Source organism: Scardinius erythrophthalmus (assembly GCF_964197995.2).
Source record: "Scardinius erythrophthalmus genome assembly, chromosome: 7".
NCBI lineage: Eukaryota > Metazoa > Chordata > Actinopteri > Cypriniformes > Leuciscidae > Scardinius > Scardinius erythrophthalmus.
The window spans coordinates 14,086,309-14,109,580 of NC_138227.1; the positions used below are offsets into that span (position 1 = coordinate 14,086,309).

The 23,272-nt window shown below is 37.2% G+C and overlaps 1 protein-coding gene across 1 annotated transcript in view; it reads right to left on the minus strand.

Moving 5' to 3' along the window:
• Positions 1-22,547, minus strand: part of caln1 (calneuron 1) — a gene marked incomplete at its 3' end in the record, with an annotated part of 46,623 nt that extends 24,076 nt beyond the window's left edge. Inside the window, exons 1-3 of the mRNA XM_081370340.1 lie at positions 22,423-22,547; positions 18,143-18,286; positions 13,369-13,481 (exon numbers count right to left, since the gene is read on the minus strand). Coding sequence (XP_081226466.1) covers positions 13,369-13,481; positions 18,143-18,286; positions 22,423-22,540 — 375 coding nt within the window. The 5' untranslated portion in view covers positions 22,541-22,547. The remainder of the gene's footprint in view (positions 1-13,368; positions 13,482-18,142; positions 18,287-22,422) is intronic.
• Positions 22,548-23,272: the final 725 nt, after the last annotated feature.

Here is a 23,272-nt window from a genome sequence, read left to right on the forward strand (position 1 = left end):
ATAAACAATGTTCCTTTAATGAATAAGGTTTAATTGGCTCAGATAGACCAGAGCATATTTCAGAAAATCTGCTATATACCCTTTTGAATAAATACTTTACATTTACAATTACTGTGTAGTCACTTCAAACCAATTCATCATAATAAAGTTCTAACGAATACCTGTTTCCTGTAGCCTACACTTACTGAGGCGGCAGTGAAAAGAGTGGGCTTAAAACACCCAGAAGAGTTCTCCAATCACTACCTAAACAAATCAATGTGCTTTGTGCATTATTCATTTCCTTTGATTGGTTAAGGAAACAAATAACAACCAAAAAAAAATCCTGAAAAATTAAAGGCTGTTCATTTATGAAAATCAATCAAAGTGCCTCAGAAATCTCTGGAGTTATAATGAAGCAGCAGAACAGCAGTTCTTTGGGTTATTTGACATTTATTATGAGCAGAGTGTTGCAGAAGTGCTGTGCTCGACAACAGCTGATGGCCTGTGACCTTCATTTTATAAGAGGAGTCTGTGCACAAGCACGAAACAATTACATTGGAAAATTAATGTTCACACGCTGCCTACTCCAGTGCAAAAAGATCAGCACTTTTAGATGGGACAAGAGAGGCAAAATGCACTAAATAGGGACATGTACAGTAGCTGCCATCAAAGTTAATATATTCATTCAAAAGATTTATGGAAATTGTCTTAATACTTGTACTCCTGTACAGTATATGAGGCCCCAAATGTACATATATGGTCTCTTTAGTCACACCAAGGTCTATCATTAGTTTGCAGATGCCACTTATTTCGTTTTTTTATAACCCTTTATAACCCTTAAACGCATACCTTGGGTCTTTAGTGACCCGGACGTCATTCACTACCCTCCTCCTCATTCATTTCAACCCTTTTAGTATTCCTCAATAAATTCATTATAAACAATATAAAATAAAAAAGAATACAATTATAAAAGAATGCCCGTTTTCCCAATTAATTTTTTGTAAAAAAGAAACGGTATAGGGTCACACCCGAGGTGTGCCTTGGGCATACGCAGCTTTGTATGATGCGTTGGCGTAATTTCCACTGAAACAGGAAACTAAGGCGGGACATATTGAATGGCTCCTCCCCCTTTTCAAATAGCCAATAGCGTTTAGTTTACCTCACAGACTGCAAGTCGTACTTGGCAGCACCTTTGGTCAGGTGGTATTTATAAGGGGCGGGACACTTTGGATTCTAGAGAGCATTTGATTGGACAAGTCCGCGTGATGTCATAAAAATTCATGATCCATTTTAGTGGAAGTGAGAGACTGTAAGTTTTGAATGGTTATTTCTCCTAAATGTAAATTGTGTCATTGTTTTGGATCACACCAGCTTATTCATAACCTTAAGGCTTCATACTAAGCTAAAAAACGTACATTTTTATTTCAGGGAGCCATTAAGGATTAAAGACATCATGAAATCAAAATTAACATTTTTTATGGAATATTGCTGTAGCCCATGTATTATAAAGGATCAATCTGTGCATATTATTATTTTGTAAAAATTCAAGTGCCTTTGTAATCTCTAATCAAAATAACTTCCCTCTCCCTCTTACAGCGACATCTCGTCTCTGATGACGTGTTTACTGGCGCGAGGGCGGGATAACCTGTCACTCATATGAGACCAACCAATAGCAAACCACAACCAGCCAACGATCCAATCAATTCCCGATGAACAAAGTCAAGTCCCGCCCAACAATTGTAACTTCTGCTTCATGCCAACTTTAAATGTGACCTAATACTCCAAAAGTGTCAAAAAAAGGTTGCCTGAGTGAGAAATGTGACACTGATAGTGAAGAAGGTCCACCTATTCTCCCAGATCACATTTTTGAAAGCCACTGAATGTCACATCAGTGAGGTGAAGAAACAGCCTTTAGAGCCAATCATCATCTCAGCAGTCAAGCCTGGAACTCTATTTATCACATTCCTTCAAGGACAACCTTTCCCACTGAACTGAAACCGTGGTAATATGACAGACAGGTTTATAACATTCGCCAATAAACCAAGCACACATGACACTCATGCTGCAGGACTCATTTGAGGTTATTGATATCCAACATTTCGCCATTTCATTTACATTTATGCATTTGGCAGACGCATTTATCCAAAGCATTTACATTGCATTTCAAGGTACAGATTTACATTCTAATCAGTGCTTGCTTTCCCTGGGAATCAAACCCATGAACTTGGCGTTGCAAGCGCCAACACTCAACTCAACACTCAAGCTACAGGAAATTATTTCATAATCATTTGTGATAATAGCTGTCCATAATAAACACAGTCACATTACACTAAGGCGAGCACATTCAGTCAATCAGTTATGACTGAAAGAGTGAGAAAGGTAAGTGTGTCATAAGTCTCGAGTTAAAAATGGTGACAAGGACTGTAATCACCTGCCACCTGCTGCGTCTCCTCTCATATTTCATTCCACAGATTCTCATAATTCATTCCACCTACACGACAATCTCATGTATAAGTTCCTGCACTGAACAGTCTTGCAAAAAATAAAGTGACAGAGAAGACCAAGTATGGTAACCCATACTAGGAATATGTCCTCTGCATTTAACCCATCCAAATTAGTGCACACATATTAGGAGCAGCGAGTATGTGAACACACACACTGCAAACCGTGGAGACAGTCTTGACAGAAAGGGCACCTCAGTCTTGGGTATTGAGGGTGGAGGAGAGCACTGTTCGGTACTGAGAATCGAACCCACAACCTTCGTGTTACAAGTCTGACTCTCTAACCATGACTGCCCAAATAATGTTACATGTTTGTTAAAGGAAAACTCTGACTTTTTGGGACTTTAGTTTATTCACAGTATCCCCCAGAGTTAGATAAGTCCATACATACCTTTTTCATTTCTGTGCGTTCTGTAAGTGTTATTTGACGCACCCACCGCTAGCCTAGCTTAGCACAAAGACTGGATGTAAATGGATAATGGTAGCTATGGTACTAATCCCAATAAGTGACAAAATAATGCAAACATTTTCCTATTTACATGTTGTGATCTGTATAGTCACAGCGTGTACAAATAACAAGGCTATATGAGACAGAGACCATTTTTAATCGTATAAATACTGGGAACTATATTCTCACTAGGCGTAGGAGCACAGCTAAATAAATCTCGTGTGCAGTGCTAATCACTCCGCCCAAGTAGCTGTGCTCCTACACCTAGTGAGAATATAGTTCTTTGGTGTTCCTTTAAAGGAAAACCAATGTTACTCACGCATGGAGCAGAAACAACGCAACCTCTGCATCTGTTTTCCGGCATTCCCTCTTCGGTCTCTCCACCTCTTAAAAAAAACTTTTCTAATATTAACACGGGTGCTAAAGCTCTTGCCTGATCATACCATTTCTTTTCCCAGTGATATTCCTCTGACCTTTTCTCTTTTGTAATGTCTCTCAGCCATCTCTCTTTCAACAGTCTTGCTCTCTCTCTCTCTCTCTCCTCCCCCATCATGAGTGGACACGCCCCCTACTGCTGATTGGCTACAAGTGTGTTGTGGCGCTCGGTCCGATCCACTTTCAACAGCGTTTCTCAGAAATTGCTTACTGCACCTTTAATGAGCTTTTTCGTTATTTTTTAATCGTTTTTGTAGATTTCTTTGCATTAAATATCTGCCATTATTTCAAAAGGCTGGTGGGATAAAATGCATGTAAAATAGTTAAGAGTCTCATAATGTGAAAGTAGACGGTAATAATACAGAATGAATATTTCAACATGAAACTGCTAGGCTGACACTACTTAAGACCTCAGTTTTTGCAACTTTGTGTCATTCATCAATGATTCACAACTTGACTTTGAAAGCAAAGTAAAAAAAAAAGCTTAACTGCTGATCCTGTCTAGACTTCTTTTCAAAGCTGTTGCCAAGATCTAACACACACATATTGAGTAAGATAAATCTCCTTAATATTTAATAGGGATCAACAAATCTAAATCAAATGCATACTCTACTTCTAACAAAAGACTGACGAAAAAAATGGCTCTATAATAAGCTATTTTTCTTATGTGAAACCCTTTTTTCCCTTTCATTTACAAATCATGTCGTCTACTAAATCAAAGTGTCTGCGGTTACAGCTATAGATCATTTATTTTAATATTTCAGAATAGATTAGGGTCATGCACCTCATGCATAAACAATACGATTTTTTACATTTTCTGATTACTAAAGCAATAATAAAGCAGGCATAATTCAACATGCACGCTTGGCAGGGGTTTAGCCCTCCAAAACATTGGTTACGCTTCCCAGAAACACTCAAAGACCTCGGAGCGAATATCAGTTTCATCCGCTCAGATCTCTGAGGAATAAAGCATTAGATCTGTGTTGCCTGCATTTGATAATAAAGCATTATGTATTGTGAATAAATTTTGTCGGGCAGCTCAGGAAAATAATAAATAAAATAAAATAAAATGATATTATATATTATTAAAATGATATAAGTAGGGCTGTAAAGCACTTGACAAAATCACTCAGACATGACAAAATCACTGAATCGACAAAAATGGTCAAAAAAGTCAGTATATAGTTTTATTTTATTTTCATTTTATTCAACATAAGTCTATCATTGGCTTACAGTCAACAGCATTTTTGACAGCCCTAGATATAAGCTTTAGCATGAGCAAAATTGGATAAGGAGTGACTGATCATTTGCTTGCGCAATAATAGCAATGCATGATCGCATTTGAAGATTGCAGCTGGTGTGCCGTCAACGGGAATTGAACGCCTCAGTCTTTGAGATGGGACATTAGTTGTGACACACTGAGCAATTGTGTAGTTATACAGATTTTTTCATGCTTCTAATTTTCTCATCATTTCTCATTGAGTGCTCACGACGATCCGTCATTATCCTTCGGCATCTCTTAAACAAAATCCTCGTCTTGTTAGCAAGGCGCAGTATGGTCTCCCGCCCCGGGGCACATTAACAAATCTGACACATGCTGGTAATTAAAAGCCAGACATGGGCATTAATTTGCTTGATTTGAACATTTCAGTTTTTTGGACTTTGAGTGTGAGCCAGTTTATGGGTGAGCCCTGAGTGAATATCAGTTTCATCCTCTCAGATCTGCGAGGAATAAAGGGTTTGAGTTTAGCCTCTCGTCTCGATAGATGGCCTCAGCTTCTGAGGCTTCAAGCTGTGTCACACAGCAGAGTCTGCATTCATGCTTCCAAAGCAAAGGTTTCTTATGCCGTTGAAAAGAGAGGTACAGAGAACATAAAAACAGAGGGGTTTTGGCTTTAAAGCTGTAAAACATTCCTCACAGTACTGTATGTTATAAATAAAAATATATTTTCTTAACTCAGTTTATTGTTCATTGGCTATTATTAGTATGGCATACATTGGTTTATCTCACCCAAAAGTGAGCCCCCCCATGGCACCAACAAAACTAAACCGACTAAATTTAATTAGTGAGGTGAACTTGAAAACCAGATTCAAATCCGATTTAAAAGAATGATTGGTAACACTTTGTCACAGGTTGTTTTGGGTTTTGGTTCATGTTTTATGTCAGTCATGTTTCCTGTCTTGTCATGTGATTCCCTGGCCCTCATGTGATCCTGCCATGTGTTTTCATGTTGCCATTGGTTCATTGTTTCATTGTGCACAGGTGTGTCTTGTTCAATCATTAGTCTTGTGTGTATTTAAGCCCTCATGTTTGCCGTCAAGTATTGTTTCTGTAACCACTGTCAGGTAAGTTCCACGCCATGCCACGCCACACCACACCACACCATACCATACCATACCATGTCTTTGTTTTTGTATTTAGTCTATGTAGAATAAACTGCACTTGGGTTCGTCAAGCTTGCCTCCAGTGGAATGATTACACACTTTAGTTTAGGGTCCAATTCTCGCAATTAACCAGGTGCTTATTAGCATGCATATTACTAGGATATTGGCTGTTTATTAGTACTTAAAGTACATATTAATGCCTTGTTCTGCATGACCATATTTTACATCCCCTAATCCTACCCAATACCTGAACTTAACAACTACTAACTATTAATAAACAGTAATTAGGAGTTTATTGAGGCAAAAGTCATAGTTAATAATTAGTTAATAGTGAGAATTGGACCCTATATTCATTCCTTCTATACATTTCTCATGTCATGAACATGAACATGAACATGAACTGAGGTATATAGATTAATTGTTAGTTTGTTCCTGACTCTTGAAAGCACTTGAAATATAGCACACACGTAATATGAACTATGGTGGGTTTTTTTTTTGGTCTTATTTGAGCTCGCCAGTATAAGTCACCATACACTTTACTTGTATTGAGAACAGAAGGTTTGCGGGTGAGTAAATGAAGACAGATTAGATTAACTATTCCTGTCAAATGCAAATTGCAACATTTGGATGTAGATGTTGGACATTTGGATGAAGTGCAGTATGCAGGCACTGTACTACAAAAGTGTTTTACTCTTTTACTCTCCAAATGCTTTTATTACTCTCTGAATCAGTTTAATAATAGTCATGTGTTTATATCAATTTATGCCATTTTGCCTTTTTAGATGCTTTTAACTGTGGCCTGAAATGGCCATTAGCTGAGGAAATTGTCCAAGTCTGATACAATGCCATTGTTGTTCAATGCAGTGTTTTAAGTAAAAAGAGTCTGCTTAGTGCAAAGTTGTCAATCTTATTTAGATAATCTTCAGAATATCCTCAAAAGATGATCAGAGCAATAGAGAATGAAAAAGTTATACATTTCCGTGCGTATATATATAAACACATACACATACACTCACCTAAAGGATTATTAGGAACACCTGTTCAATTTCTCATTAATGCAATTATCTAATCAACCAATCACATGGCAGTTGCTTCAATGCATTTAGGGGTGTGGCCCTGGTCAAGACAATCTCCTGAACTCCAAACTGAATGTCAGAATGGGAAAGAAAGGTGATTTAAGCCATTTTGAGCGTGGCATGGTTGTTGGTGCCAAACGGGCCGGTCTGAGTATTTCACAATCTGCTCAGTTACTGGGATTTTCACGCACAACCATTTCTAGGGTTTACAAAGAATGGTGTGAAAAGGGAAAAACATCCAGTATGCGGCAGTCCTGTGGGCGAAAATGCCTTGTTGATGCTAGAGGTCAGAGGAGAATGGGCCGACTGATTCAAGCTGATAGAAGAGCAACTTTGACTGAAATAACCACTCGTTACAACCGAGGTATGCAGCAAAGCATTTGTGAAGCCACAACACGCACAACCTTGAGGCGGATGGGCTACAACAGCAGAAGACCCCACCGGGTATCACTCATCTCCACTACAAATAGGAAAAAGAGTCTACAATTTGCACGAGCTCACCAAAATTGGACAGTTGAAGACTGGAAAAATGTTGCCTGGTCTGATGAGTCTCGATTTCTGTTGAGACATTCAGATGGTAGAGTCAGAATTTGGCGTAAACAGAATGAGAACATGGATCCATCATGCCTTGTTACCACTGTGCAGGCTGGTGGTGGTGGTGTAATGGTGTGGGGGATGTTTTCTTGGCACACTTTAGGCCCCTTAGTGCCAATTGGGCATCATTTAAATGCCACGGCCTACCTGAGCATTGTTTCTGACCATGTCCATCCCTTTATGACCACCATGTACCCATCCTCTGATGGCTACTTCCAGCAGGATAATGCACCATGTCACAAAGCTCAAATCATTTCAAATTGGTTTCTTGAACATGACAATGAGTTCACTGTACTAAAATGGCCCCCACAGTCACCAGATCTCAACCCAATAGAGCATCTTTGGGATGTGGTGGAACGGGAGCTTCGTGCCCTGGATGTGCATCCCACAAATCTCCATCAACTGCAAGATGCTATCCTATCAATATGGGCCAACATTTCTAAAGAATGCTTTCAGCACCTGAATCAATGCCACGTAGAATTAAGGCAGTTCTGAAGGCGAAAGGGGGTCAAACACAGTATTAGTATGGTGTTCCTAATAATCCTTTAGGTGAGTGTATATATTTTTATATTTTTCATATATATTTTTAAGAACCTCTTCTCACTGACACACTGACAAAAAATGGCCAAAAATATATATATTTTGTACCCTATTTGTAGAAAGGACATCAGAAAGTATTACAAACATAAAAATCCATTCAATAAAACAAAGTACTGCAGGCACAAAAGCTGCTGTAGGACAGATATTATTTTAAGCTGCTATAAAAGAGACACTGGTAAGTAAAGTATTACCCTGGTTTGACTGGAAAGCCACTCTGAGTGCACGAGAACGCTGAAGTGATGTAGCATTGATGAAATAAGCCTGACGCAGCAGTGCGGCAGAAAATAAATACTTTAGAGCAGAGTCCTTTATGAAGTCTGGGGAATGATTCATAAAATATAATTAAAGCACTGACAGCAACAGAATGCTCCAAAATAACCCATCCGAAAGCCACAGGAAGAGCACAGGATTCTCAGAACAGTATATTTAGAGCATCTCTAGTGGATCTCAACCGGTGGGTCAAGGCCCAAAAAGTGAATAACAATGGGAAGAACAATGTGAAATGCAAATAACAGGCAGCTAATCATCATGAAAAGCTAAGATGGCTAAAAAAATAGGCAGGTAGAAAAATATATATTAACACTACCTCCCTAAGTTGAGGGGAGGGTCAGATTTTTAATGGTTTTGAAAGAAGTTTCTTATGCTCATCTAGGCTGCATTTATTTTTATCAAAATTGAATAACTGTTCTCTATTTTAACATATTTTAAAATATAATGTATTCCTGATGGCAAAGCTGAATTTTCAGCATCATCACTCCAGTCTTCAGCATTACATGATCCTTCAGAAATCATTCTATGCTGATTTGCTGCTCAAGAAACTTCTTATTATGTTGAAAACAGTTGTGCAGCTTAGTTTATCCAAAAATGAAAATTCTGTCATTAATTACTCACCCTCATGTCGTTCCAAACCTGTAAGACTTTTGTTCGTCTTTAGATCACAAATAAAGATCTTTTTGATGAAATCTGAGAGATTTCTGTTCCTCCATTGACAGCTACACAACTACTTTGATGCTTCAAAAAGTAAAGAGATCGTAAAACTAATCCATATGAATTGAGCGGTTTAGTTCAAATGTTCTGAAGAGACAATGACAGATTGAATTTAGGCTTTTATTCACATATAAACATTCATCAACTCACATATCAGCTGTGGTAAACGAAAGCTCAAACATATTCCCTTGATGTACGAGAACCAATGAGGTTCATTCATTCTTGTGTTACGCAGCACGTTTGAGCTTCTGCAAGAACCATGCAGTGAGGTTTGTTATGGTGAGTCAAGCAGGTTTGATTGGGCTTCTGTTTATGTTCACTGATCAATAAGTGAATAAAAGCCTAAATTCAATCTGTTCATCATATAAAGCGATCGAGTCTCTTCAGAAAATGTGGACTAAACCGCTCAATTCATATGGATTAGTTTTACAATCTCTTTAAGAACTTTTTGAAGCGTTGAAGTGGTAGTTGCGTAGCTGTCAATTGAGGCACAGAAATCTCTCAGATTTCATCAAAAAGATCTTCATTTGTGTTCCGAAGATGAACGAAAGTCTTACGGGTTTGAAATGTCATGACAGATTTTTAATTTTTGGGTGAACTAACCCTTTAATATTTTTGTAAAAAACATTTTTCAGGATTTGTTGATGAATAGAAAGTTCAAAAGAACAGCATTTATTTAAAATGTAAATCTTTTCTAATATTATAAATATCTAGTGTCACTTTTGATCAATTTAATACATAATTTTTGAATAAAAGTATTAATTCCTTACTGAACCCAAAACTTTTGAATGGTAGTTTATCTAGAATATATAGAAACAACTCTTCCCAATTCCCATATATTTTAGTCACTGCATGTCTAATGTAAAATGTTGGTCTTAAAGCAAAACCGTTCAAGGAGCACTGCTGCGGGACAACTGTCCCGTCCTAATGACATACACCAGGAATAGTGAAGTCACTCAGGATGTCACCCTCTACCACCAGCATTGGCTGGAACTGGATATATAACAGGGAAAACGTCCTTCATAACAGGAAGGTTGATTCCTACTATTTCACACACAGATGATGGATGGGGCGTCTCAATGATTCTTTCCCCTCACAGCGGGAATGAGCCACTCTTGGGACTAGATTAATTTAGACAGATAACACTGCAAGATCAAACACAAGATCAAACCAAACAACAAAAGGACATTTATCACCTAAATCAGCAGTGAAAGATTCTATCACACTGAGCATATGTTAACAGTCCAACAGGGAATCATGCACTGATTCAATGATAGATTGCTTTTGATTTTACTTAACTTTTGGTATTTCATGTCCTCAAAGTATTTTAAAAGAACTAAAATGTCAGTACAGAAATAGTTCACACACTGATCCCTATAACAACTGTATCAGGCAGAGTGGAAACCTGTGAAAAATTCATTTATTGCCATTCAGGCATTCAGCATGTGCCATGTAACAGTGTATATGGCAACAGTGCTATATTTCAAGTTTTGGTCAAGACAGGGGTTCTCAAGACCCAACATAGTGGCTATTTATCTCAGATTTATACTATGAGGCTGTTGAATGCTTGATTCTGATCAGGTGACTAATGTTCTAAGATGTGCTATTATTTTTCAGTAAACGCACAGCTAAAGTAGATCAAGGCATTTTGACCGCATTACCATTCTATATCAATTCACCACATTATTTCAGTTATTTCAAAGGTCCTTACGGCCTACAACAGCAAAAGAACAAAAACCCACAAATAGACTTTATCCATTGTCTTTAGAAAGCTTTCTCCAGCTCTCTCTCCCATACAAACGCACACACGTTACAGGAACATGCATACAGAAACTTGTTCTCAGCGCTGCCAATTACTTTTTCAATAATTAGCATCTGCAAAACGATGTGATATTTCTAAGTATCGAGGTAGTAACATTACTATTTTTGAAGCAGTTAAACTTACAGCTTCGCTTTAAGTAGAGATGCTGCTGCCAAACATTGTTGAGAGACACACAGACTCAGGTAATTAACACACGCTTAGGCAATCTATCAATCTTTCTGTAATAGTCTGCTTTGGAATTAGCAATGCCGGAGGCATGGGATGAGATGCGTAAGAAATTAGTCCTACACACAAGAGTGTTTTAAAGATACAAATCTGGCAAATGTCTTAGAATAAAACATCTGAATGATGTCTTGAGGCGTGGTAACCAGTCAATTATTCATTACTTATTTAAAGCAGAACTCGGCAACTCTAGCGAACTCTAGTCACTCCTTCGCTGATTTTCCCTTTTGTTGTCGCATGTTTTCCCCACGAGCTCCCCCTACAGCTGTGGGGGGGGGGGGGGGGGCGTATATTTCACAACACGGTCGTAAAAAACTCACTTGCGGCGGCCTCCTCCCCCCCTCTACCGCGGCTCATTTGCGTTTGTTATGATCGGAGCAAGCAAACTGTATCGTGTGGAGCTATGTCTACCGAGGTGGTTAATCTGGTAATACATCATACATGCGTGTGTGTTTATGTCGAATTGCCGTAAAGCAATTCTTGTTTCGCGCTCGTTCTCGTTTCTCACGAGACTTCCAATTTCTATCTTGCCGGGACGGTAGTCCCCAAGTTGCACGGTTGGTTTTCCGCCTGGGAACGCTGGGGGGAGCGGGGAAAGTCACCAATATCACCAGAACAGGTTGTTTAACCATCCAAATGATTTCTAGACAGTTTTATTAAGTTAAAAAAGTTACCAAGTTCTGCTTTAATTCAAAATGGTATTTTTTTGCATAACAGCAAGTTTTTGGAAATAACTTTATTGTGTCATCATTGAAATTTTATTTTTGTGTCAAATTCAATCCAATTCAAAATACTCTGATAAATAAATCTGTCTCAAAATGTACAGTTTGAGGGGGGAAAAGTTTGGGCTCAGTAAGTTTTTTTTTAAATACTTTTACTCAGCAAGAACACATTAAATTGTGTAACATTTACATTTATTCATTTATCCAAAGCGACTTACAAATGAGAACAATAGAAGCAGTTAAACTAACAGTAGGACAACAATATGCAAGTGCTATGACCCTTCTCAGTTAAATCTAACGCAGTACATGTAAATAAAAAAATTAAAAAAATTAAATAGAAGAGAAAGTGTTAGTATTACTGGATCAAGTGCTGTCGAAAAAGATGCGTCTTCAGCCATTTCTTGAAAATGGCTACGGACTCACAGCTCTGGTTGAGTTAGGCAGGTCATTCCACCAGCAGGGAACAGTCAAGGTAAAGGTCCGAGAAAGAGATTTATTTGTGCCTCTTTGAGATGGCACCACAAGACGTCGTTCGCTTGCAGAGCGCAAGTTTCTGGATAGCACATAAGTCTAAAGTAATGAGTTTAAGTAAAAGGGAGCAGAGTGACGGCTACTATTGATCAAAGAATCCTGAAAAAAAAAATGAAATCCTCAAAAATATGAAGCAGCAAATCAGCATATTAGAAGGTATTCTGAAGGACCATGTGACACTGAAGACTGAAGTTACTATGCTGAAAATCCAGCTTTGCATCAGAGGAATAAATACAGTCACATTTAAAAAAAAAAAAAAAAAAATGTTTCATAAAAATATGATTTTGACTGTAGTAATGATTAAATAAATGCAGCCTTGGTGAGCAAAAAAGACTTCTTACAGAAAAAAAAAATCGTACAGATGCCAAACTTTTGAAGGGTTGTGTATCAATCAGAAGTACTGTAAATCAGAAGCATTTTTAAAAGGTAATATCAAATAATGTATAATGACAAACTTGTGATGCTATGGAGGTGTTTATTGCTATTAAATGTTTCTGAAAATATACCCAAAAGGTGCCTGTAATCTTCACACAGACATTTATAACAGCTTAAAAAAAGTCAGGGTTAGAGTTATGCCATTACAAAATTCCCTGATCATTCAAAGAGTGAGTGATCTGGCCTCTGTGAACATTCAGCTGTCAAACTCCTCAGAGATGCCAGGTCGCAAGCACCTGTCTTAACCAAGTGGAGCTGGCATGGGCTCTGCTTCATCTTCATCTTCATCACACAGCACTCCTGGGAGTTAACTAAACCCACAGGGATCCTCTCCACTCAGCCAAACACTGCTATCACTCACCTCTAATCTGCTGAATGAGATTCTTACAAACCTGAATCCTGAATACAAACTTGAACACATAAATCTCACTAATGCAACATCATGCGCACAATGCACCCCTACATAAACCACCAACCAGACACTCAATGATGTCTCCCGTTCCTGTTATTCGGCCTGTCAGAATAACAAGTGTCATACAAATAAAACATCTTATGTAATATTGCAATTTTAAGACTCTTTGAAGCTTAGTCCTGCACACTAACCGGTAAATTGTCCTCCACGGCTTCTTACCTGCCAGAATATGCTGTCTATTGTGTTTCCAAGGAAGCCTTCCCGTGTTTCTGAGGACAGGAGCTTAGGTCCGAGTATCGTCATGAACTCATCAAAGTCCACCTGTCCATCACCTGTAAAACAAATTAAAGTCAGAACTCTGCTCACAAATCCCTAACTATGAACTATATGGTACTTTTAATGTTATTACTTTTACTATACTATTGTAACTTTTTAATGTCGTGTTAGCTGACGCCTTCATCTAGTTGTATTGTGTTAGTTTAACAAAATCATCTGCTTAAGTCTATTGCAATCAGATATAGATTTTCATTCATTGCTTCTACCTATGGTTGCAGATGCTCGGTCAACTTGCTCTCGAATGTTCACAGACCAGCTCTGCCCGTTACAATATGGCGGACGACCTCCATATAGCGGCCCATAAATACAGCCGCTAATGAGGAATCTATGTACACTCACCTAAAGGATTATTAGGAACACCTGTTCAATTTCTCATTAATGCAATTATCTAATCAACCAATCACATGGCAGTTGCTTCAATGCATTTAGGGGTGTGGTCCTGGTCAAGACAATCTCCTGAACTCCAAACTGAATGTCAGAATGGGATAGAAAGGTGATTTAAGCAATTTTGAGCGTGGCATGGTTGTTGGTGCCAGACGGGTCGGTCTGAGTATTTCACAATCTGCTCAGTTACTGGGATTTTCACGCACAACCATTTCTAGGGTTTACAAAGAATGGTGTGAAAATGGAAAAATATCCAGTATGCGGCAGTCCTGTGGGCGAAAATGCCTTGTTGATGCTAGAGGTCAGAGGAGAATGGGCCGACTGATTCAAGCTGATAGAAGAGCAACTTTGACTGAAATAACCACTCGTTACAACCGATGTATGCAGCAAAGCATTTGTGAAGCCACAACACGCACAACCTTGAGGCGGATGGGCTACAACAGCAGAAGACCCCACCGGGTACCACTCATCTCCACTACAAATAGGAAAAAGAGGCTACAATTTGCACGAGCTCGCCAAAATTGGACAGTTGAAGACTGGAAAAATGTTGCCTGGTCAGATGAGTCTCGATTTCTGTTGAGACATTCAGATGGTAGAGTCAGAATTTGGCGTAAACAGAATGAGACCATGGATCCATCATGCCTTGTTACCACTATGCAGGCTGGTGGTGGTGGTGTAATGGTGTGGGGGATGTTTTCTTGGCACACTTTAGGCCAATTGGGCATCGTTTAAATGCCACGGCCTACCTGAGCATGTCCATCCCTTTATAACCACCATGTACCCATCCTCTGATGGCTACTTCCAGCAGGATAATGCACCATGTCACAAAGCTCGAATCATTTCAAACTGGTTTCTTGAACATGACAATGAGTTCACTGTACTAAAATGGCCCCCACAGTCACCAGATCTCAACCCAATAGAGCATCTTTGGGATGTGGTGGAACGGGAGCTTCGTGCCCTGGATGTGCATCCCACAAATCTCCATCAACTGCAAGATGCTATCCTATCAATATGGGCCAATATTTCTAAAGAATACTTTCAGCACCTTGTTGAATCAATGCCACGTAGAATTAAGGCAGTTCTGAAGGCGAAAGGGGGTCAAACACAGTATTAGTATGGTGTTCCTAATAATCCTTTAGGTGAGTGTATATGGTTACTATGGGGTTCAAACTGGCAGTTACCAGAATGGTATGGGTGGTTGCTAAGGGGACCTATATGGGGTTTTTAGAGCAACAGTTGTGTTCCGGTGTGGTGAAGAGATGAGTCCCAGCGAAGTGATGAGTCCCAGCTTAGGACCCAAGCAATTTGATTGGTTCAAAGCACGTTTTATGGGTAATCGCTTTAGTGACTAGTTACAAATCATATATCACTTTATTATATAAGTCGTTTGAACTACAGTACATAACGACCATTAATGTCTTTTTAATGTCTGTTTAAGAATTAATTATGACATGCTAACAATTAACAATGTCGCAAAACATACCTAAAAATGCTATTTATTTTTTTCACTTTAACTATATACATAATCAGGATAAAAATAAAAGATTATTACGTGAAATAAAGTTTGATTGATTACATTAAGAATCCCAAGAACAGCTTTAGATTAGGCATACTATACTCGGGTCCTAAGCTGGGACTCAGCACTTCGCTGGGACTCAGCACTTCACCACACGGGAAGTAAAAACTCCTCCATGAAATTTATTTTTAACAGTAACTTATAAATCTTTAAAGACAGACCTACTATGAGCTACGAGGTTGCTTCTGCTGAAGACCTCAGCCCGCATTATTTCAGCTTATTTTTTTAAATAATCGTGCTAAACAGCAGAATTTCTGATGGAAAAACTGCATTACCCATGATGCTGTACAGAAAATTACATCAAGCAGAGTCGAAATAAAGCAACAGGCGGCAAAAGATCTTGATTACTATTACCATGAAGCACTACAAATGGCGTAATTGAGTCAATCTCTTTACGCTCCCAAAATACTTAAATGTTTGTACATATTTGCATATTTTGCAGTAAAAAAAAGAAAAGAAAAAAAAGATATATGCGTGTATATATATATATACAGTATATATTAATCAACATTTGTAAATTAGTCGTTTTATGTTTCTCCATTGTTTCAATTATGTTGTTCGCAATGCTTCATGGGATTGTAGTTCTGTCCCTCACTGAAGCTGTTAAGTACACAGTCTTGTATCTTTGTCTTTTTTTTCCTTCAATTTTCAAAACTTTTTTGTTTCATGTGTTGTGATTCACCTCATTGCTGAAGCTGACTGTCTTGGTTACATGGCTTATAACTTTTTAACATTCACAAATTTGTCACTTCACCTTTATGACAGAGTAAATATATAACGCACCAGATTTAAACCCATTAACACATAACACATCATCTGTTATGATCAATCAGTCTATAAATGAACAAACATGATGTATTTTCAGTGAATGAGCGTGGCCTATGCTTGCAAAACTACTTATTGGCTTCCTCAGACAATGTAGCCCTCCTGAAGATCTCAATCTGACAAACTTCAGTTGAACTCTGAACATTAATGTGAATTATGAAGCGCTGCTGCTCATCTGATTATATCAGCTGGCAAAATCCATCTGCTGTCAGGCAGCTTGACTCAATGGCCAGGTCTCATGCTTGAATGTACAAATGTGTAGAATGACAGTCCATCACACTATCTAATGAACTTCAGAAGCAGCCTTGATTTATGAATACTAAAGAAGGTCAAAACCATAATAAACAATAACGGATTGTAAAATACTTTGACATTAATGTAATGTACATTTGACATAAAGCTGCTTTGGAACAATCTACATTGTTAAAAGCGCTATATAAATGAAGATGACTTGACTTGACATCCAGCAGCAGTGTCTCAGTTTACACTGATTGTAATTCCGCTTTTTTTTGGCAAATCATCAATCACTCCAATTATATGATACCGTTACTACTTAGTCACATTAGTTTATTTTAGGTAGGGTCACTCTATATAACCAAAATTACATAACACTTAAACAAAAATGTTTTATTTTGAATGACTTTGGAGTTACTGTTTATGTAATATAAAATAATTTAAAATAAATCATACATTTTGGTTATATGGAATATATGTTATATGGAATAAGAAATTTAGCTTAATTTAGCTTTCTCTGAAATTGACTACTTTATGCATATTCTGAGGATATGTTTTTGTCTTTGCATTTTCTGTTCAATCCTGTTATGCTGTGACATTTCTCCTTTAAATATAATGGCTTGATACTTTTTAAATCATATGTCAGATATGTATTTATTAGCTTTACACCTTGTCAAGCTCAATAGTTCAACTATGTTACGGGAAAAAAGGTTTTAGGGCAGGCTTTATGACAAATATACATATATCTTTGTACTCATAACCAAGAGCACATGCATTTTATTTTATTCAACAATCTTTCACCATAACACCATATCTGTCACTGATGTTTAGCTCACGGTTCATGGTTCACAGTAGAAGAGTCTTGGGGGCGAAATAGTCTAATGTTTCTGATGTTTTTTGCTGAACAGCATAAAGATGACTAGGCAGAAAATTAAAATATAAAATTATAAAAATGTGATGAAAATGTTATTAAAAATGAATTTTTCTGCCATAAAAAAATGAATGTGGGGTCCCCAATCTAAAGTGAACAGCCTGAAATCAAAGGAACTGTCCAGTTTCATTTTTTTTAATAACCAAATGCTAATGAAGCAGGAAAATATTACTGCTTTATTCATTCATTTCCACTTAAACTCCTCTACAGATACGCATAATATGTCAGGCCCAAAAGCCTGTAGATTAGTTCTGCTGGCTTAGAGGAGATGAAACTGAAATTGCTTTGAGAATACAAACCCAGTCAAATAAGGATATTGACAACTAGCAGATTCACAATTGATTGTAGAAGATTGCTAAATCTTTATGACTATGAGTTACAATCAGAGCATCACATACACATGGATGCTCCAGTCCAACTCAATGACATTATCAGATCTGCAAACATATATATATATATATGCACAATAATATTTGTATGGTATTTTTTATATGACAATTTTTTTTATGTTTGCAGATCTGTTAATGTCAGTGAGTTGGACATGAACATCCATGTGTATGTGTATGTGACCTGCTATCAGTTCTCAATGGGAAAACAGCTAAATAAACATGCTAAAATTGTCCTTGAGGTTTAAGGTTAGGAGATAGAAAAGATCATTAATGCAGTACAAAACCAACAGAAGTGTGTTGGTGAGTAAGGGGACTCACCATCCATGTCCAATCTCTGCATGATGATTGCCAGCTCCACTTCACTGGGCATGTACCCTAGTGAGCGCATGGCCATGCCAAGCTCCTGCTTGGAGATGAACCCGTTGCCATCCCGATCCAGGACCCTGAACGCCTCCCGGATCTCTGCCAAGACAAACAAGTGTGCGACTCAACACCTCGAGTGGCTTCTCATTGGTCGTCCTCCACTGAGCAGTGATTGCAGTAATTTACCACCTTCTCTGCACCTGCTATTACACCAGTGGGGACACACACTGCTGCGCTGTTTCTCTCCAAAACGCTTGTCAGCTTCTTATTTTACTGTTCATTTGGAAAGCTAAAAAGAGCAGTGTTTTAACCAGCCTCAGAAACATGACTTGAGGCCAGGCTTTTTCCTGGCTTTTTCTTTTGATATCTGCTCTACAGAGGAGGACTCTGCCTCTGAAAAGCACATATATCTGGAATCGCGGAGACGAGCTCCATCAAATGCATATTTTATAAGCAATCCTTCTGTGAGGAGAAAACTTGTGGCAGCAAAGGATTGGTTTTAAAATAGAGCTTGAGTGTCACAACTCTGAAGAACACTACAGTTGCACAGCATGTTCGAGCACACAGCAGTACATTGGGTAATTTTGTCTGCGTACTAACGGGAGTTGAAGTCAAGCAATCTGGGAATTAACACGGAGGAAACAAAAGATTCCTGAGATTTGACGACACGCTGCACTATTCTCATCCATCTAAATCAAGACTTCTGACTGCTAAGACTTACGCAACGAGTTCTGGAATTTTGTCAGTCATATATTCAGATATTTGATAAGAGGAAAAAGCTATTTTGAAAATAATTTATGCTTTTCAAAAAATAATTATTTGGCCTTTTCTTTTTTGACTCATCCTGTCCAGTGTAATTAGTGTATTTTTTATATATATTATAATCTACTATAATTTGTAAAAAAAAACATTTCTAAGCTATTAAACAGGGAATTTATACAGTAATTTAGAGTTCCAAAAAAATGTTTTTCATTATTTTACATTATATTTTTCAGACCAAGGAATTTTTTAACATCATTTTATAGAAATTTCTGAGGCAGATTTCCATTTGAGTTTCAGGTACCAATTATTCGTCAGGGTCATATATTCAATTATTCGTTTGATAATCATTTTCAAAAACTTGCACTTTGAAACTCATTTTCAAAAGTTTGCATTTTCAGGCATGGTGTAAATGCCCAGGTACCAACTCTTTATATTACTAGATTTAAATAACTTTCTAGAGTACAAATGTCTCCAATAAGACAAAAAAGACCCTGAGATTGAATTGCTGCTCAAAAGACAATTCAGTGTCTCCTTTGTCCTTAGGAAAGACCATTTTGTGTCCAATAAAAGCCCAATTAACTAGTAATATCTGCCACCCAATGAATCCCAGAAACAGTCATCCTCAACAGATAGTCTGATGTTATCAGTTATTAAATTGTACTCTACACAAGGGCTCATGAAAATCAATATCTAGTGAGTTATTGAAATGTTTCAAAGCTAGAAAATCGAAAAATCGATACTGAAAATAGAAGCACCCATTATTTTCAATGACCTTTGAATTTTATTCATTTCCAAGACCTTTCCAAGTGTGGCAAACATTTCATTTATCTTACATTGACATGTTTTCCATGACTGTGAGGACCCGATAATAGGATTGAAAAATTCTAAGAGTCTCACAGACCTTGTTGATAGTTAAACATGGACAAGCTACAACTCAAACCAAATCACCAAGCACAAAGTAGGTACCTAAACATAACAATAATCAGTGTCAGGAAGAAATAAAAACATAAAACAAAGCTGCTTATGATGCATCAAGTGTTTTATATACTGTCACAATTATAGCCATACAAATGTGCTTTTATAGCAACAGCTATTTGCACTGACAGTTATGTTTCAGAACCAATTATGAACATCTGTCCCAGGAAAGGGAGGCTCGTAATTATTATTCAACAGACACACACGTGCAAAAAGATTTTGGGAGCGCTGCAAAGTGTTTGCACAGTAAAGGCATTAGATTTGTTTTTGTGCGTAGAGAAAATCATGAATATATACATACGGAGTCTGTTGTGGATGAAAAGCCTGGTTAAACAACCTTTAGAAACATTTCATCCTCTCATTTATGACTATTTGTCGGACAAGCACTGTTCATTTTAGAGATGAATCTGGCAGACATATCCAAACGATGTAATAATCATGCGTTAGATCTGGTAAGGCACCTAAGATGCAATTAGATATATCTATATTTCTATGCTATTCATATGGATAGAGACTACAAATCCACAGAGATCCTTTAAAAAACATTTTGTTCATCCGGGAACATAAACTTGGTGTATGGGAAACTTTTTGCTGCCATATCAAATGCAGATTTAGATTTGTTCAGCATTTTAATACAGTAAGATCTCCAGAAATCTCCCACAGTATCTCTTACACAAGAGTATCTCTGTGATTAAGAAGCTACAGAATATTTGCTGACACCTCCTGATACGATCAATATAACATCAGCAGGCTTCCAGCAGCTGTAATTCACATTTGGACTGTTTTAGAGCAAAACCAACAAAGTCAATGACTTGTAGCAGCTCTGTATATCTGCAGATGCCCCGCAGTGTTAATATGTCACTTAAACATTCATTTTCAGGCCTCAAGGGTTCAATGTATTACTCTTCATGAGCTCCTTTCTGCTGACAAAGGCAGCCTTAATTGATTAACCCTCTGCCTCTCTTTCTCTCCCCGAATCATGATGAAGAGTGTCAGGGGACGTGTGCTGCTTTGATCCTCGCTTTTATTCAAATTTGGATTTTTGATTCATGATTTAATGACTGATTTACACATGAAAACCAAAAACACTTCAGGGTTCAGCTTTCATTAAAAAGTTATTATTAAAAAAATATATATATAATGCTTAAGGGATCGGTAATTCATCCACAAAAATGAATATTTTATAAACATGAGCATATAAATTAAAGTTAGATTATACTATTATCCATTAAACAAATAATATAATATAATATAATATAATATAATATAATATAATATAATATAATATAATATAATATAATATAATATAATATAATATAATATAATATAATATAATATAATAAAGTTTGTCTTTGCCTTTATTTGAGATTAAACTTTAGGGATAGAGACTATTTGCTAACTTTTCTCAAAAAATCATGAATGGACGGATGGATGGATGGATGGATGGATGGATGGATGGATGGAGGGAGGAGGGAGGGGGGGGCAACAAAACTATGTCCGTATGGGATATTTGTTTTTAATGATTAAAATATGAGGAAAATATTTTATATTTTGTAATCTTGAGTGGAAAACAAAACACTAAACTTGTTAACAAAATAATTTGGCAAAAACTACAAACTACAGTAACAGGTTTTGTTTCACTATTCAAAAAAATGCATGGAAAAATAAAAAGCATACACAAACCACAACATAATCAGTTATTAGTATTTTGTTGGTTCTGGTTTTTGCATGTGTTTAATTTCTTTGTATGACAGCCTGGCCAAAAATTATGTCCGCACAATTTAGTTTCATCGAATTATCACAAATAAAACAAATGACTACAACACACACAAGGGTGAAAATATCAATTTTCCTATGCCACTTCTGCATAAAAAGTATTTTCGAACTATATAAATGTTAGTCTGTTCCTCACAAAATCTATCATTTGTGACCCTGGATCACAAAACCAGTCACAAGTCGCACGGGTATATTTGTGGCAAAAGCCAACAATACATTGTATGGGTCAAAATTATCGATTTTACTTTTATGCCAAAAATCATTCGGATATTAAGCAAACATCATGTTCCATGAAGATATTTTGTAAATTTCATACCGTAAATATACAAAAAAAATATTTTTGTGAGTGAATGCTGCACAATCGCGAACATAAATGGACAACTTTAAAGGCAATTTTCAATGTTTCGATTTTTTTGCACCCTCAGATTCCAGATGTTCAAATAGTTGTATCTCGACCAAATATTGTCCTATCCTAACAAACCATACATCAATGGAAAGCTTATGTAGTCAGCTTTCAGATTATGTATGAAGCTCAGTTTTGTGGTCCAGAGGTAAATTTAGCTTCAGAAGACATACCACACATTGTCCAGACTCCTTTATGAGAAGATGAAAACTAGTTAATTTAATCAAAATAATGATGAAGTACCCCATGGTTAAAAGTTTGGCCTTCATTAAATATAGTGCAAAGCATTTGTGTTTTTGTCTGTAAGGTTAGTACTCACCATCTAGTTCCTCCACAGAGATGCTGGCGAGCTGTTCGCTATTGCTGTGTTCTGACAGTGAGCGACTCAAGAAGTTGCCCTTGTACAGCAATCCTGCCGTCACATGGTGGAACGGCATCTTCTCCCTGAGAGAGAGCACAAGAAAATGCTGAAACAACCAGACCAAAAGACACGTCAATGGTTTTCGCATCATACATTCCTAAAGATCTATATTACTACAACAGAGCATGCTTAAGTTGAGTAGTAATGCCTCAGGAAATGTCTCCACGGTGGGCTCATTCGTTGTCTCTTTGTTCAGTAAAAACCATTGGAATATTTGTTCTGCCACACTATTAAGTGAAAATGTTGTAAAAGTATATGAATGCTGTTTCAATGCATAAAGGATTAAAATTAATGAAATAAGTGGCCATAAAATGGCAAGCTATTAAAGCTGAAAGCGTGCACTGTCGCTCTGAATTACTCTTGTGTTTATGAAGATATGGGTGGAGTCTCCAGTGTCTATGAGAGCACAGTTATTGTTCACAAGTGTTTATTGTAGTGTCATTAAAATCTTGCTGACAGTTGCAGTGTTCCCCTTTAACAACAGAATTTTCTCACAATATGTGTTTTTTTTATTTTTTATAATGACTGATAGCAACGTCGAGAGACCATGCACATTTATTTAATCAAAAATACAGTAAAAATATCTATTTTAATATATTTTAAAACATAATTTATTCCTGTGATGGCAAAGCTGAATTTTTAGCATCATTACTCCAGTCTTCAGTGTCACACGATCTTTCAGAAATCATTCTAATATGAAGATTTCTTTAAAAATAATAATAATCTTGTCGACCCAAACTTTTGAACG